Raw genomic sequence first — 15,254 nt, 5'->3', positions numbered from 1 at the left:
CATACCAGGCACCTTGAACATCGTTTATATACTCGATCCAGTAATATTCATCAATATTGATAATGTAAGTGTTATTTTCAACAGCACTTATATTAATCTTGGCACACCTCGTCTTCTGCATTCAAAGGAACTACCAACCACCATTTATGCAAGTAAGCTAATGAAGATAATAATTACGAGATATAAACTTTATTTTTTAGTGTTTCGTCTTTACTTAATATTATGCAAATTTATCTGTTTGAAACATAAATTTTCTAATTTATTATAATCACACATCAATGAGGCACTAGCAAACTAATGGCTAAGTCGCATTGCAACTGCTAGTACGCGTCAACGTGGTGCACATACAGTTTATCTTGTAAAAGTTTTTTGTAAAAATATAATTTTTGATACAAGCTTTTATTGTTGTCATAGATATCTTACTGCATTCAATGTGAGACAAAAAATCATGTCCTTGCAGTAAACTTTTGAGGACTTTCTGACGTCTGGAGCCGTTCCTGTGTGTGCGGACAATGCACTATTAAGTGCTTTGTTATCCAAACGAAACGTGTGTACAAAATTTCAGCACAATTAGTTGAAGATATCTGCTTCAAACTTGAGTTACAAGATTCTAACCGAGACAAATAGGGACATACGAGTAGCGACATACGAGTATGTACCTACATAGTTACATGCAAGTTAAATAAAAGCTTGTAAAATGGCTTGTTTTATCCATATTCCAAGCAATGAATTAGGAACACACTAATCATTACATTACTGCCTAATCTTTACGGACGTATAATTTAACCATTTCACCTTTAATATATTATTATTTTCTAAACATTTTATGAATGTGGTTGTTTACCATAATGATAGTGTCTTCATCATATGAGCAGTCACCACATCATTTCGAGATTATCAGCCAGTCTACGTGGGAGGTAATTTATTGCTTTATGAAACAATATTGGTTATTTTTCCTTGAACCCGTCACAAAAATAGCAAACAATAAAACCGCGGCCAAGTGCGAGGCGGACTCGCGCACTGGTTCCATACATATATTATGTCTGTTGTATGGGAGCAGACATTACATTTTTTATGCATGAGTTGTAGGAAAATAAGTTAAAAAATATTAAATATATTTTTTTGTATTTGTTGTTATATCGGCAACAGAAATACTTGAACTCTGAAAAACTGTCTAACTATCACGGTTCATGATATACATACCGCCTGGTAACAGGCGGGCGGACAGCAGCCGCTAACTAATAATTTTGCTCGTTGGATTCGGAATCCTAAAAACTAACATTTCTGATTTACTATGAACTAATGACCCAAATGAATGTTTAATTCATTAGGCTTAGTCCAGAACATTTACGAGGCGACTATAACTTTGATCGCTGATGGGCAACAATAGAGAATGAGAACAAGGAAGGTTGACGTCAGGCAGGTATTGACGTCGACGAGCTGACGTGAACCCTCCTTGATAATCCAAGGACGGTTGACGTCAGTCATGTAATTGTATAATCACAAACTAATCTTTAAAACTATAACGTAAAGGTTTTATTTTTACGCTGATACCAGGCCCAGTGTCTCAAAGCTGAATGTAACCGGGAGCAAGCGAAAATAAGCGAGAGACCTCTACAAAAAATTTGCTCAATAGAAACTCTACCTACAATATCTACAATATAGATAGGAATCTATTTCCTATATAAGCCTAGCTCGCTAGCTGTAAAGGCGTGATAGTCCTAATTAGATAGACTTCACACGCCTTTACAGTTTAAAAATATATAAAAATGCTAACGGCCCGTCCCGGTTTCACCTTTTTTCGTGAATTTCCCACAGAACAGAATTTCCGGGAGGAAAGGTACATTATGCCCTTCTATACTTCAAACTAAATATAATAATATAATATCAATAAAATTGATTGAGTAGATGAAGCGTAAAGTGGTAACAAAGAAACAATCAAACTTAGGTACTTTCGCTTCGCTTTTATAATATTAGTTAGGATTAAGCAGAGGTTACTGTTGTGGTATTTTACATGATTGATTTAGGTGTATATATTCCCAGCCATATTATTAATGTTCATGATGTCAAACAGTCACTATGCTCAGTTTCTTCATGTAGGCGTAGGTATTTTGTTTTACATCCATGAGTATACCTATCAATATAGGCTGACAATGAAAAATATGCATGCTTATTTACTAGTCCATATCCATCCTAATAATATAAACGTGAGAGTGTGTTTGTCCTTCTTTCACGTCAAAATGATATTGTGACGACATCTACCACGCCACATGCACAACGGCGCAGATGTAAAAAGCCGAACAAACGCAACGAATAACAAGCCACAAAAGTGATCCAGGACACTACGGACAGATGGCACGACGATTGACTCACTATAGACAGCTAACAACCCTAGACCGCGCAGACAGTGTGTTTTCGATTAGAAACATAAATACAACCTCCGACACGACACCGTCGGAGCCGTGCGGTTCCCCAGGCGCAACACCTAGCCTGGCGGGAAGATCTTCCATTTGTGGCGGTCGAGCATAATCAACCTAGCTCGCGCTACAATATAATGTACCTATTAGTATATTTTTTATGTGAAACTAGATGGAAGAGTGATTCGAGTGACATAGCAATTACGAATTTAAGAAACTATGCTATTTTATTTTGTACAATGTAATACAATAAAGAAAAAAAACTAAGAACTTACTCAAAAAATAAAAATATACATAACAAAAATTTATAAAAATCAACGACAAAAGAATTCCAAAATATAATTTAAATGCGTAGAAAAGTTACAAAAATTTATACGAAATCTGTTCGCAAAGAATTATAAGTAAGTAGGTATACCACGCTTGATGTTTTTAGTGAAAGTACGTAACAGGGTAGATGACAAGGTTAGAAAATTGAAAAAATAAATGCTCTACATAAAATAGATATACTACTAATATTATAATTGCGAAGTTTGTGAGGTTGTATCTATGTATGTTTGTTTGCTCTTTCACGCTAAATCTACTGGACCGATTATTATGAATTTTAGTACACAGGTAGAATATAACCTGGCATTACACATGGGGTACTTTTTATTCCGAAATTCCCACGGGAGCGAAGCTCCGGGACGCAGCTAATATTTATATTAATTGTGAAAATTCATAGACTGTAACCACGCCACTGGATCATTATACTTACGAAGTTGGTTGAATAATATTAAGATTTGATATTTTTTTAATAACAAAATACATTCAACTCTAACATTTATTTACAGTTAAACAATAATGCTGGTTTGTAACAATAAAAATTACATATAACTTCTTGTTGCTAGATCGAGTCCGGAAAATCTTTGGCCAAGGTCCACTTCATTCTAAAACTATCCTAAAGGCTCTTCTCATCTATGACCTTTCTGGTGGTGGTGGATGAGCAGCAATGTACTCTAGGGCACGTTGGATGGCTTCTGGCACCGGTGGGGGGGTAGGTAAGAGATCACTCTGCAAAAATAAAATTACACATCTTTAGGATAGTATTAATTACTAAATGGACCGGGATAACGAGCGCGGCTTAGCTATTTCGCCGAGCTAAAGACAAATGGGACTTAAGAATGCTAATAGCTAACGTTCATTAGTTGAACCCGAAGCGAAGCACCCATAGAAGAAGAAGTAAATACAAATGTGCCCACCACATAATTTGACAGTATTATGATTATTGGTACAGCTCTAATGGTACCAATGACAAGCACGAAGTACTTTTACAAGACGTTTACGTTTTATTAAGAACTTATGAATATCATAATTGAATTGGGAATGGATTCCCATTACGAATTCCGATTTTTCATGAGAAAAGAAAAAACATCCAACATTTTCGATATTTCTCTAGATGGACTTAAGATTTTCCCTACACTTTTTCCCAATTTTAATAAACGAATACTATGCAAAGTGCATAAGATATTACTCACGATTGGCTGGTATCCGTTCTCATCGGCGACGTATTGGAATTGAACGTTGGTACCATCGGGAGCTACGTATCGGTATGAACCTGTAAAGGCCTGAAATAAAAAAATTACATTTAAAATTACGCAAAATACGCGAATTCATTGATTTAAAGATTATTTGACTGTACACTAGGTATATTGATAAAGTACCCTACAGTGTGCTGAACTTGTTATGTACTTACAAGGGTGTCAATATTGTCTACTGTCTTCAAAGCGCCGGAAGCTGATGCCGATATACCGTTATCTGTCTCAAAACTGAAATCAAATAAAATAAGGCATAAGGCATAAGACATGGTCCTGTGATCATATACAACGATCAGCATCAATCGCGACTATATAAAATGTACCGAGACCAGTTCACGTTTATGATCAATTTAAATAAACCGGGCTACAAAAACAATAAGATATAATGATGTAAAGGCTGTTAAAATCTTGTTTCATAATGCGGAAATAGTACTTACGTATAACCAAATCGGTCAGGTTGGACGTCACTCTCAGACTTCAAGATGGTAGCACCAACGTCGCCAGCAGCCGAGGCGACAACCTTGGCAGCAGTGACGGCAGCCACGGCTGGTGCGGCTGCCACTTTAGCCGCCACCTGCGCAACCTGGCCCGCCTGCTGCCACGGCCGTGCCACGGCCGCGTTCGTCGCTGCCACGCAAAGAGCAAGCACCTGTCAAAGTCAAATTCTATTAGGATTACAGGCACTTCGCACCAGGTGATATATGCAGTACTTCTTCAGAAATCCTGCTGCGTCTAAATAGGGCATGGGAGTAAGTACAAAAAAGTCACAGGTTCTACGTGCGGCCACAATAAAGAACCCTTCATTGTAATTTATTATTAACAAATAATTAAATAATGCAACCTAGCTTACTTTCAATAAAGAGATCTATTTTAAACCGTGAACGAACAGAAAAAAATACAATTTATTTTATATGAGGACATCTATTAAATTCCTATTCAAAAATAAATTTATTAAAAATCCTTTCATGAAATATTTTTTTACTTAAAGAGCAGCTTCCAACTCACCAATAATTTCATTTTTAGTTATTCTGTTCGATCCAAACCTCAAACTGTCGCTGTCACCAAAATCACCCATATATATTGCATTAGAGACAGCAAAAAAATACTTTTTTTTAAATAGGTTATTGACATTATCACAAAATGATGACCTTAACCGAAAGTAGGTACTAATATAATTTATTTTACTAATAAATGTAATAAAAATTGGTAGTACTATTTGTGTGTTTGTATTTAAGATTTATGTATAAGTACGCAAAATCATTGAATTAATTGGAATCTTATGATTTAGATGAATTTATAATTGGAAGATAGATAATTATAATTATGTTATTCATTCCCTGTTTAAGTCACCGCGTACTATTAGTAATTTTTTATTTTGTGAATTAAATTTTACGGGTCCTTTTCTCCCAGTCGTTTCTCAGAACAGAAAGGTAAAGATATCAATAATTGCATAAAGCAAGCACAGCTGTGGGAAAGAACTAGTTTGTGACATAATCAAATATAAATAAATTGAAATATTGCGACCTTAAACTGTAGGCACAACGTGTCAAAAATGGATTTTTAGCCAATCTATTGGTATTCTTCTAGAGTCTTACGTATTCGAGATGATTATTAAGTAATTTATCTACAAATATAAAGTCTAAATAACTCTATTATTATCCATATTATATTAAAAATATATCAAAGTCAAAAGTAAATTATTATACAAATAAGACTCCGTATTTTTTTAATTTTGGGAAAACAAGTCGTCAAAATATTTTATTTTAAATGACGGTATATTAGTTCTAATGGATCTCAATGAGGGGAGAATTTTCAGTAAATTCGCATAAATCGATGTGGCGTTGACTATACGAAAAGATTCATAAATATAGGAGGCACTGCCAGAAACTAGTTTGCTTCGTCTAAATGTCAACGGCTATTATTAGCGACCCCCAGGTCACCAGGGTCAGACAGTATTTTGTACAAGTATACCTAGTATAGGCATATCTTATTACGCATATTTTTATAGAATTGTTAGTTTTACCTCACAACTTTTTGCTGGGCCGGACATGTTTGCTGCATTCCGCCTAAGAGAAAGCCTTGAATAATTATCCTATGTTGATCTGCTATGTGTAGCTGTAGACTGGTCAAACTTTGGCCGTAGGCTCATTTGAACTTCATGGGAGCTGAAATAAGTGATTATTCCCAGTAGTCCCCTCTAGCATCGCCCCTGGGGTGACAACTGTGAATTTTCTTCACCCGGGTGACAACTGGGAAGAAAAAGTGGCTGCTCTTTGTAAAAAAATATTTCATGAAAGTGACAATTTTCCCAGCTATTTCCTTCCTATCTGAATCAGAGGGGACAACTGGTACCTTTTTTTTATTGTTACCCGTGACACAAGCTACAAGGGTTCAAAAGCTACGATTCCTTCCCAGTTGTCCACTCCCACCAATTAAAATCAAGGATCTCATCTTTTTAGTTGTTTATCTGTTTCTTTGTTCCAACATCACGAAAAAATTAGTACCTATTCTGATTTAGATGAAATGTTATAAATAACAAAAAAATCCAATAACCATAGACCAACTTTAATGAAATACTTATAGAAAAATGTTACAATAATCATCAACATGTCAAATACTTAAGTTATATATACTATATAATATTATTATTAGTTATATATAATAAACGATTTCAAATAATATAATCAATATTATGTTTGGCTTAAACAATAGTTATAACAATCATAATACTAATGGTATTTTGTTTTATTATCACAGAATGTTATACGTGATATTTAATGTCTTAGGGTTTCTAATAAATGTCCGACAGACATATCCCCGTGCACAAATTCCATTTGCACTTCATGTATGAACTAATCTTTCAGTTTATTTTTTTTCTGCCTTGTATTTTCGTTCCGTTTTTAACTATCACATTTCGGACTGTATGCAATGATGAATCATTTCGTATAACATTAAGGATCTGTATGACATTCTGAGCTCCTCCTGAACCGATTCAGATAGAGCTCAGTTCTCATACATTTTGTTGTTAATCACTATTTGAAGCTTTACATAAAAGTATATTGTCATTTTATTGGTTAAACTTGAACGTTCACACATCATTGAGACGCCACGCCAGTCAGGCTCTTTGTTGTGAGAGGTGTTTCACTTCCTCGAGTGTATATACCTTCAGATGACAAATGTATTAATGATATTAAACTTTTTGTCATCCTATTTTGTATGAAATAATCACAAAAGCATAACAAAAGCATTTTGTTCTTGCAAAAACGGATGGAATTCATAAATTTCAAATGAACGTAGAAATCTTTTTTCACCCATGTCAGTAAATATGGTTTAATTATTCGATTTATTCTTATTACGACATTATTTTGTTCTATACCTAGAAGATATGCATAATTCAATATGCATAATTCAATATGCATAAGTACAAATAGTATGCATAGTGAAAGTTGTAAAGATCAGGTTCTTTCCGCGCATAAACCTAATACTAAAACTAAATAAATATCACGTTCGTCGTCAAGTCGGTTTCCAATTACTTATTTGCAAATTTACAATTGGTTGTGCAACGGACATTATAACATATAACATTCATGTAGTTATTACTTGGAACTAACAATAATCTTTTGGCGGTAACGGCCACCTTGGCCTGATTCTTCAGAGGCGCTAACTCTGTGATAGATTAACGACCTGCCCAGACTTTGAACTTTTTGTTTGGTACAAAACATTATCAAAATCCTGCTTACATATGGGCACACTTCCTTCCACTACATCCGTATAGATTCGATTTAAATTTAATTGATGTTACTCAACCAATGTTTAAAGATTGACAGATTTAGCCAAAATAGTTGGATTCGATGGAAAATTTTAAATGTATGCAATTTTAACTTTCATTAGCACACAAAATGTTCTTACATAAATCAGGTTTAATTCACAACTTATTTAAGTTAGTAACTAGTTGATATTGAATGTGATCAGATATTTTTTGAAGGATCTTATTCTATCCTTAATAAGGATATCAACTTTTCATATTTTGTTCGATATACACCTTTTCACTCCAATATGCAATGATATTTATTATTTTTCCTTCTTTCCTCTCTAAGCTTTGTATTCTACTCTATTAAGATATATAAGATTCTTATTTATTTATTTGTTAATAATTAAGAAATAATAATCTTGTTATGACTTGTTTAACTCCTTTCTTTTGTTGTATTGCTTCTTTTTCTTTTGTGTTTTGTAACTATGTCTCTCCCTGCCGACTGACTGAACGAGATCCCTCCATGGGATTAGTCCGCCGTTGCTAGTGCTTTTTCTGTTTCTTGTGTATTTGTGTTTTATTAAGTACAAATGATTGACACTGCCATGGTTAGCTACGCCCCGGACTTTCGCTCACGTATGCTATTCCAAGTTTTATTCTCCTGATACGATAACTTAGAGAGATGCCATTTGGGCTTCGTGTCCATTCTTTGCCAGAATTCAATGATCATAAAAGAAGTAAACAATATGATTAATTTAAGAGGTTTATAAATAATAAACATTTGTAGTCATGTAAACCTTCTTTTTTTTAAAATAAAATATCAAAATATGTACAAAAATAAAAAAGTGTTATAACTCCCTATTTAAGTAGTTAATTTTTTTCGCCGTCCTAGTTCACACAGTGAATATGGACGGCAAAATGTTACTATAAAAATAATTTAGTTATTTATTGTTGGGGTTGGGGGGGAGCAGTGGCGAGGTAGTCAAGGGCGCGCTGGATGGCAGCGGGGATTGGAGGAGGGGTCGGGAGGTGTGCGCCCTGGGGCTGGAAGCCGTTCTCGTTAGCCACATACGTCAGCTGGATGTTGCCACCCTCTTCACTAGGATACTGGAACTGGCCTTGTACTTGAAGAGCGGGTTCCTCGGCGCCAACGTTCTTCAGCGATCCTTGTTCTTCAGCGTTGATGCCATTTCCAGTCTCATACGAATACTGGTATGAACCGTCAGGATTAACCTGAGACTCCTGGCGTAAGATCGGAATGGGCTCTGCCGGTGCTTGAGGAGCAGCGCAAGCTACCGCTAACAGTCCTAAAAATACCTGCAACAATACACAGAATATTTATAAATTAAAATCTCCATCGTTCCTTTTATTTCACAAATTAGTAAGATGCATCCTTGAGAATCTTTCATCACTGCACACAATGGAAAAAGATTAACACTTGGGTTTATATGAACACTATCACTGACACTTACGATTGACTTCATGTTTGTGTATTTGTCGGTGAAGGCACTAGACAATGTTGGTCTATCAATGCTATATCGGTATATATACGGACGGGTCACCGCCGCCTACCACTTCTGGGTGATATTGCACCATTAGGTACGTCAGAATAAATTCGACAAAATATGTGTGAAGCCTATGGTCTTGCGCTTGCGAGATGTCAATTTGATTTTTAATATTTAATCAATATTTAAATTGGTTCTGTATATGTCCTTTTAATTTGAATTTAAACATTTGCATTCCATTATGACAAATCAAATTAAGTAAAATATTATTTTATCCATTGTGTACAATATTTTTTAATTTTAATTACATTTATAAATTTTTAATTTGGTGTGACAACAGTGAGAGAGGTGTTACATGTTTGACATAATATGTACCGGTATTTCGGTCTATAGCATCGTAGCGTAGCTTCCAAACGTACAAGTAAATTTTGATCCAGTTATATTCATTATTATTTTTTGTTGATGTGATTAAAAAGTCCTTAGTCATGATTCAATAGCAGGCGCTTTAGAACAATAACTGCTTTTGTTATTGTTCTGAGGAGGCACTTTATTTATTTTTAAATTAGGTACTTCAAATGCCCTATATCTACAAAAGAGAAAAAAGAGGACATATATTTGATGATGTGACAAATGAGTTATGTGTACAATATTTATATATTTTGTTGTACACATCATTAGTTATTAATATGTTGTAGTAGCTGGTGCCCTTTGTGATGCAGCATTCTAATGTTAAGCGCCGACAGGTAATAATGTTTCATGAATGGAATACTTATAAAACCTACATGCATAGCAAACATTAGATTTAGAAGTTTTACATTTAAAAAAATTACATAAAGGCATGTATTTTTTTTAATGTAAAATTTAGCTTTTGGCTACTTTATTTTCCTTACTTTATTTTTGAAGATATCAATTTAAAGAATCTTTACAAAATGTATGTCCAATGAGATAGATTAAAATTATTATAAACTAATATGCATATGCATATACGTATAGATACACATTTTATGTGTTAATGTAGATAATAGGCCTGGGTCATAATTTTACGTCTAATCCACCTTAACTAGAATAATGTCCATCCAAATTACACTTACGATTTTCTTCGGGCGAGCCATACATGACAGGCACAGGAATTTGAATAATATATTCGTAACAGGTGTGCTAGCCACCTTCTATATTCCAGCTTGTTTGAATAAATTAAATGATACCTAAATAATAATGAAGTCTAGAAGCTCAAATTATTTATCCCGCGGTAACGTTTTACAAGAGCGGCGTCGGAGACCAATTAAAATTTACAGTGTGTATTTTTCTCACCAATTGAATTGATTTTGAAATCAATCTGAATACAACAATTTAAAATTTCTTGCTCTTCAAAACAGATTACCAATCAACTTTAGTATAGAATGTGAAATTATCATTTATTTTCTTATTTCGATTTTTGTTAAGTTCTTGTATGTAGGTATATATTGAGCACATTCTATCAATTCTCTTAGTGTTAAAGAAATAACCAATGCATTAATTTCCTCCGATCTCGTGTCAATTGTAAACACTAAGTAGATATATAGAAGGGCACTTTTACCTCCAAACTAACTGAAGATTATTATTTGTTAAGTTCAAGTTTCATAATTATGTTGTTGAATCAATCCTTAATTTATCACTGACAAACATGACATTTCAACTTAACTTTTAATATTGCAATTATTCTTTCGGAATCAAACTCTTATCTTACTAATGTTTACTTCTTGTTATTCACCAATAATAAAACTTTTTCGTAAATACCTACTGACCGATAGACAATGCGCAACCGAAACTGAAATTTGTTATGTAGGTCACAATTTGTATAAATTGGTGATAAGCCTTGGAGAGTGTGAGGAAGCACTCAGAGAAGATTTCACGAAATCCCTAATTGAACGAAGAATTTTTAAAAATATTTATTTTATCGTTTTTATTTACGCATAAGTAATATATTTTTAGCCTGAACATGTACTGCAACATACATTTGATACAGTAAAAACTAATTTAAATTCAATTTCTTAATACTAATTTATTCTAGAAACATCGGTTTAAGTAGAAAAATAGAAATACCCAAAATCGTAACCGGTTTTCACAAGGACAATCCTATGGTCATAAATAATTAAAAATTATTTAATTGACAGATATTATGTCCGTCATTCGTAAAAGTTTAAGAGGACTATAAACATTGTAAGAATTTATAATTTGATACACAGTTCAAGATTACGTCTCGTAGAATACAGGTTGTTCTCATAAAACGTTTTAGTCAAGTTTACCTTTTCGTTGGATCTAAAAAGGGTAAAATTATACTAAACTTCTACTCTAAAATTAATTCGGAAAAAATAAATTCATTAAAGTCAAAAACACATACAAACCACAATAATATATTATCTTGATACCTTCGATTACCGAAAGCCGTGGGTAATTATTACAATTTAATCGACTTCATATATCTATCTATAGAAGTAAATATATTATAATATTAAGGATATAATTTTTGGTTATTAACATTTTAATAGTATAGTGCATTGGTAATTCCGGAAATGGGTATATTCCGAATTTTTTTTTAATCTACTACCTATCAAAGTACTAAAAGAACAAAAAATAAATAAATCAATACAGCACACCCTGTATATGACAGGCCATGACATGAAATAAAATTATCATTAAGGTAGAACATCGAAAAATAAATATTTGAACAAATCGAAATAAAACCAAAATTAATTGTTTGTTATTCTTATAATAGGTAATACTAAGAAACAAGTTTGTGTTGCAATTAATTGATAAAATGGTTAAAAAAACTGCAATCTCCCGAACTAATTTTCTGAAATAATAAAGAAATTCTCAAATTGTCAACCTCAAAATTTAAATTAGTTCACGAAAAGAATATTAAACAGATAACCAATCACTTAACATTCTGTATTATGTTTTGTGGGTTAAAATTAAAAATTCATAAATAATTAATAAGAACATTTTGCCAAGAATTTTTTATTATTTTAAAGATAATTGTTAACTTTTCTGAGACACTAGCATAAAACTTGAACTTTCAATGCAGACACTTTCGAGAAATTTAGAAAATATTTTTCACACTTTCATTTGTTGCCCGCTTATTTATTTAAAAATTAAAATTTGTCTATGTGAAGTTTTGTTTTAATGATCGCTAATTGTTTTGTAATAGCAAAATTTTAAAGAGCAAAAGGTATGGTAACTATTACATGCGTGATTTTTGTATCGAATCATTTAAAACTTACTAAAAGTTATTTTTGTTTTCGCTCTGATACAGAGAAAATACCTACTCTATTTCTATGAAATTGATGAATGGAAATGTTTACTAGAAACAGGTAAAAAAGGTCTAATTTAAAAATCTCAAAAGTTTAATACATTTATAAATACTGGTATAAAAATACAAAATGATGGTCATAATAATAAGTAAGAGTATTAATTCAGTCAAATCTATTGCGCTGGTTGTTCAGGCTGGGGCGGCGCGGTCGCGAGGTAGGCCAGGGAGCGCTGGATGGCCTCTGGGACCGGGGGGGCCGTGGGCAGGTGGGCGCCCTGGGGCTGGAACCCGTTTTCATCGGCAGTATAAGTGAGCTGAATATTTTGTCCATTGTCACTTGGGTACTGGAACTGCCCTTGCACTTCAATAGCCTCCACGTCACCGACCTTCTTCAAGTCTCCCTTTTGGTCAGCACTGATTCCATTGCCTGTTTCGTATGAGTACTGGTATGATCCGTCGCCGTTCACTTGGCTGTCCTGCCGGAGGATGGGGATGGGCTCAGTGGGCGCTTGCGGGGCAGCCAGCGCGGCGGCCAGCACCATGGAAACCAGCACCTGAAAATGACTTGTGATCAGTATAAAATAGGTAATATGTTTACTTACGAAGTCGACACTTCACTGTATCGTTTAAATTTCTATGAATTTTTGGACGAAAATAGCCTGTATTTGTTGGGGACAGCAAAGGAACTTTTTTATAAATCACATCACGTTTAGTAAGTCCAGAGATTCACTGAATGTTTAACCACTGTCAAATTCACGTAATCCTGTAGTTAGCACTCTTCGTTGAACACTTACAATAGATTTCATTGTTGAGTGTTTAATTGATTGTTTACGGAGAAGACCGCGTGACAACTGATATCCAAAAATCCTGACAAAGTGAGTATTTATACTCAAGTACATGTGACCACCTCCCGGTTTCGCAATTCATTTCGGTGTCGCAAAATCTATGAAATAAGTAAACAGTAGATACATTACCTCAAGGCGTGATGTCAATTGACGGCGCGCGACGTAATGGATGTCACTTGTCAATAAAGCTAACGAATTTCCATTTGTTTGGTCCGAAGCCTATACGCATAGGAGGTAAAATAAAATATGTCCTGTTATATCATATGATCGCTATTAGTAAGATCGTGGTCTTATTTAACATATAACTCTTAACTCCCTTACATAAAACTCCTTTATAAGTAGATCAGATGAATCTAAAGTGAGTGAAATTCATACCTACAGACATCGCATAAGTAGCCATGAAAATTTGAAAATATTCCTGCACTACATTTTTTCCAGGAAAAGAGGGTCTAATCGTACTTTTATAGGTTACACTAATATTATAAAAGTACAAGTCACGCTTTCAGGGCTAAACCGCTGTACGGAGTTTTTTGAAATTTGATATAGTAAATGACCAAAGGTCAAACTGCATATGGAGCTGCGGGCAACAGCTAGCTTATAATAATCCGTTACGGGTAGCTTACAAGTAACTTCTAGGTACGTATGACATTTGGCACTCAATCACCTGGCATTTGATAATAATCATTGTGACACAAAATTTTGTGCCTTAAGAGAAATATTATTACATGCACTGGTGGCAAATAAAAACATGTCTGTTCATTAAACCGTTGAGGAGTTCCCTCATCAGGAGCTGATCCTGGATACACCATCAGATCGTACATGTGTATAAATAATTTCAGTACAATCGTTTGAAAATATCTGCTTCAAAATTCTACCCGAACAAAAATAGTTACTTTCATACATTACAAGTTAAATATAAGCTTGTAAAAAAATCCTCCAGGCAAACGTGTACATAGCATGATAACCATTAATCACTTTTTCTCTTGACTTATTATCAGTTGCAATTTTCTTCGTACGAGTATTTGCACATTCCGCTATGCTAATTAAATGTGCTTACAACATTTAATCTGTAATGTAATGTAATTTAATTAATTTCTCATCGGTTGCTACCTATTTAATATAGCCCACAGAAAATTTTAAAAACATAAATTTTCAGAAAGTTTCATAGCCATACCACCACACTAAATAACTGTCGGTATTTTATACTCGTAACTTCGAATTGTTTATGTATGAAGTTTGCGTTCGCCAACTAGTTTATTTTGCAATTTATTTTTTATATTTAATTTGCAACACAGCCATGTAAACTATTAGCAGACGACGTAACTGTGGATTCCAAGAGGGAGTTCAGCTTGATACTAATAAGTTAAAGTTACATAAGTAAAAGAGAGTATGACGCATTACATAGCTCGGGACACCGGCTGGCATCCCGTGTCAAGCAGCCCGAATATATGTATGAATTCAAATGTATGCCTTTGACAAGAGTTACCTAAGAAAAAGTTGGACAGTTGACAAGTACCGAGAACTTGAATAGAAATTCTAGATGATAAGTAACAACAGGAAGATGTTTATTTATGAAAACATTTATACGAAAACGTAAAAATATTTTCCCTTTTTAAATACAGTGATTAATTTAGTAGTTAAAATATGGAAGCATTTGTTGATTTAAGTAACATTAACCATTGTCTGAGGTCTGATTGTCTGTCATCCCTACAATGGTAAAACCTATTTATTTTGTTTTCTGTACATAATAATGTAATAAGTTTGTCTGGCGTGATAGTCAGCTCGTTGTTCGGCATCTGTGAGGCAATTCGAAATACATAACCAGCTGATATAAATAATAACTGATTACTAGAGAAAACAACTTGGACATTTA

At 33.9% G+C, this 15,254-nt stretch overlaps 2 protein-coding genes across 2 annotated transcripts; both read right to left on the bottom strand.

Annotated features, from left to right (window-relative positions):
* Positions 1 to 3,223: 3,223 nt before the first annotated feature.
* On the bottom strand, positions 3,224 to 9,333 carry LOC128670911 (uncharacterized). The gene is made up of 6 exons (XM_064436031.1): positions 9,215 to 9,333; positions 8,694 to 9,059; positions 4,429 to 4,640; positions 4,150 to 4,222; positions 3,932 to 4,021; positions 3,224 to 3,467 (listed from the first exon to the last, which is right to left on the bottom strand). The coding sequence occupies exons 1-6, from the start codon at positions 9,224 to 9,226 to the stop codon at positions 3,372 to 3,374; spliced, it is 849 nt and encodes a 282-aa protein (XP_064292101.1). The 5' UTR covers positions 9,227 to 9,333; the 3' UTR covers positions 3,224 to 3,371.
* Positions 9,334 to 12,625: 3,292 nt separating this feature from the next.
* LOC128670603 (endocuticle structural glycoprotein ABD-4-like) lies at positions 12,626 to 13,468 on the bottom strand. Its single transcript, XM_053746393.1, has 2 exons — positions 13,331 to 13,468; positions 12,626 to 13,090 (listed from the first exon to the last, which is right to left on the bottom strand). The coding sequence occupies exons 1-2, from the start codon at positions 13,433 to 13,435 to the stop codon at positions 12,710 to 12,712; spliced, it is 486 nt and encodes a 161-aa protein (XP_053602368.1). The 5' UTR covers positions 13,436 to 13,468; the 3' UTR covers positions 12,626 to 12,709.
* Between the last annotated feature and the right edge of the window lie 1,786 nt (positions 13,469 to 15,254).

The sequence above is a fragment of the Plodia interpunctella genome, chromosome 6, assembly GCF_027563975.2.
Source record: "Plodia interpunctella isolate USDA-ARS_2022_Savannah chromosome 6, ilPloInte3.2, whole genome shotgun sequence".
Classification (NCBI taxonomy): Eukaryota; Metazoa; Arthropoda; class Insecta; order Lepidoptera; family Pyralidae; genus Plodia; species Plodia interpunctella.
Note: the sequence above shows the minus strand (reverse complement) of the source record. Positions and strands in the feature narration are given on the sequence as shown.

What these genes read in the sequence shown, in the direction of transcription:
- LOC128670911 (XM_064436031.1), bottom strand. An exon ending in CTGCTCCCCCCCAACCCCAA is followed by an intron (nt 4,641 to 8,693) that starts CAATAAATAACT and finishes TGACTTTGACAG; the next exon opens with GTGCTTGCTCTTTGCGTGGC. An exon ending in AGAACGGATACCAGCCAATC is followed by an intron (nt 3,468 to 3,931) that starts GTGAGTAATATC and finishes TTATTTTTGCAG; the next exon opens with AGTGATCTCTTACCTACCCC.
- LOC128670603 (XM_053746393.1), bottom strand. Translation starts at nt 13,435, where the DNA reads ATGTACTTGAGTATAAATACTCACTTTGTCAGGATTTTTGGATATCAG. An exon ending in ACTCAACAATGAAATCTATT is followed by an intron (nt 13,091 to 13,330) that starts GTAAGTGTTCAA and finishes AGTCATTTTCAG; the next exon opens with GTGCTGGTTTCCATGGTGCT.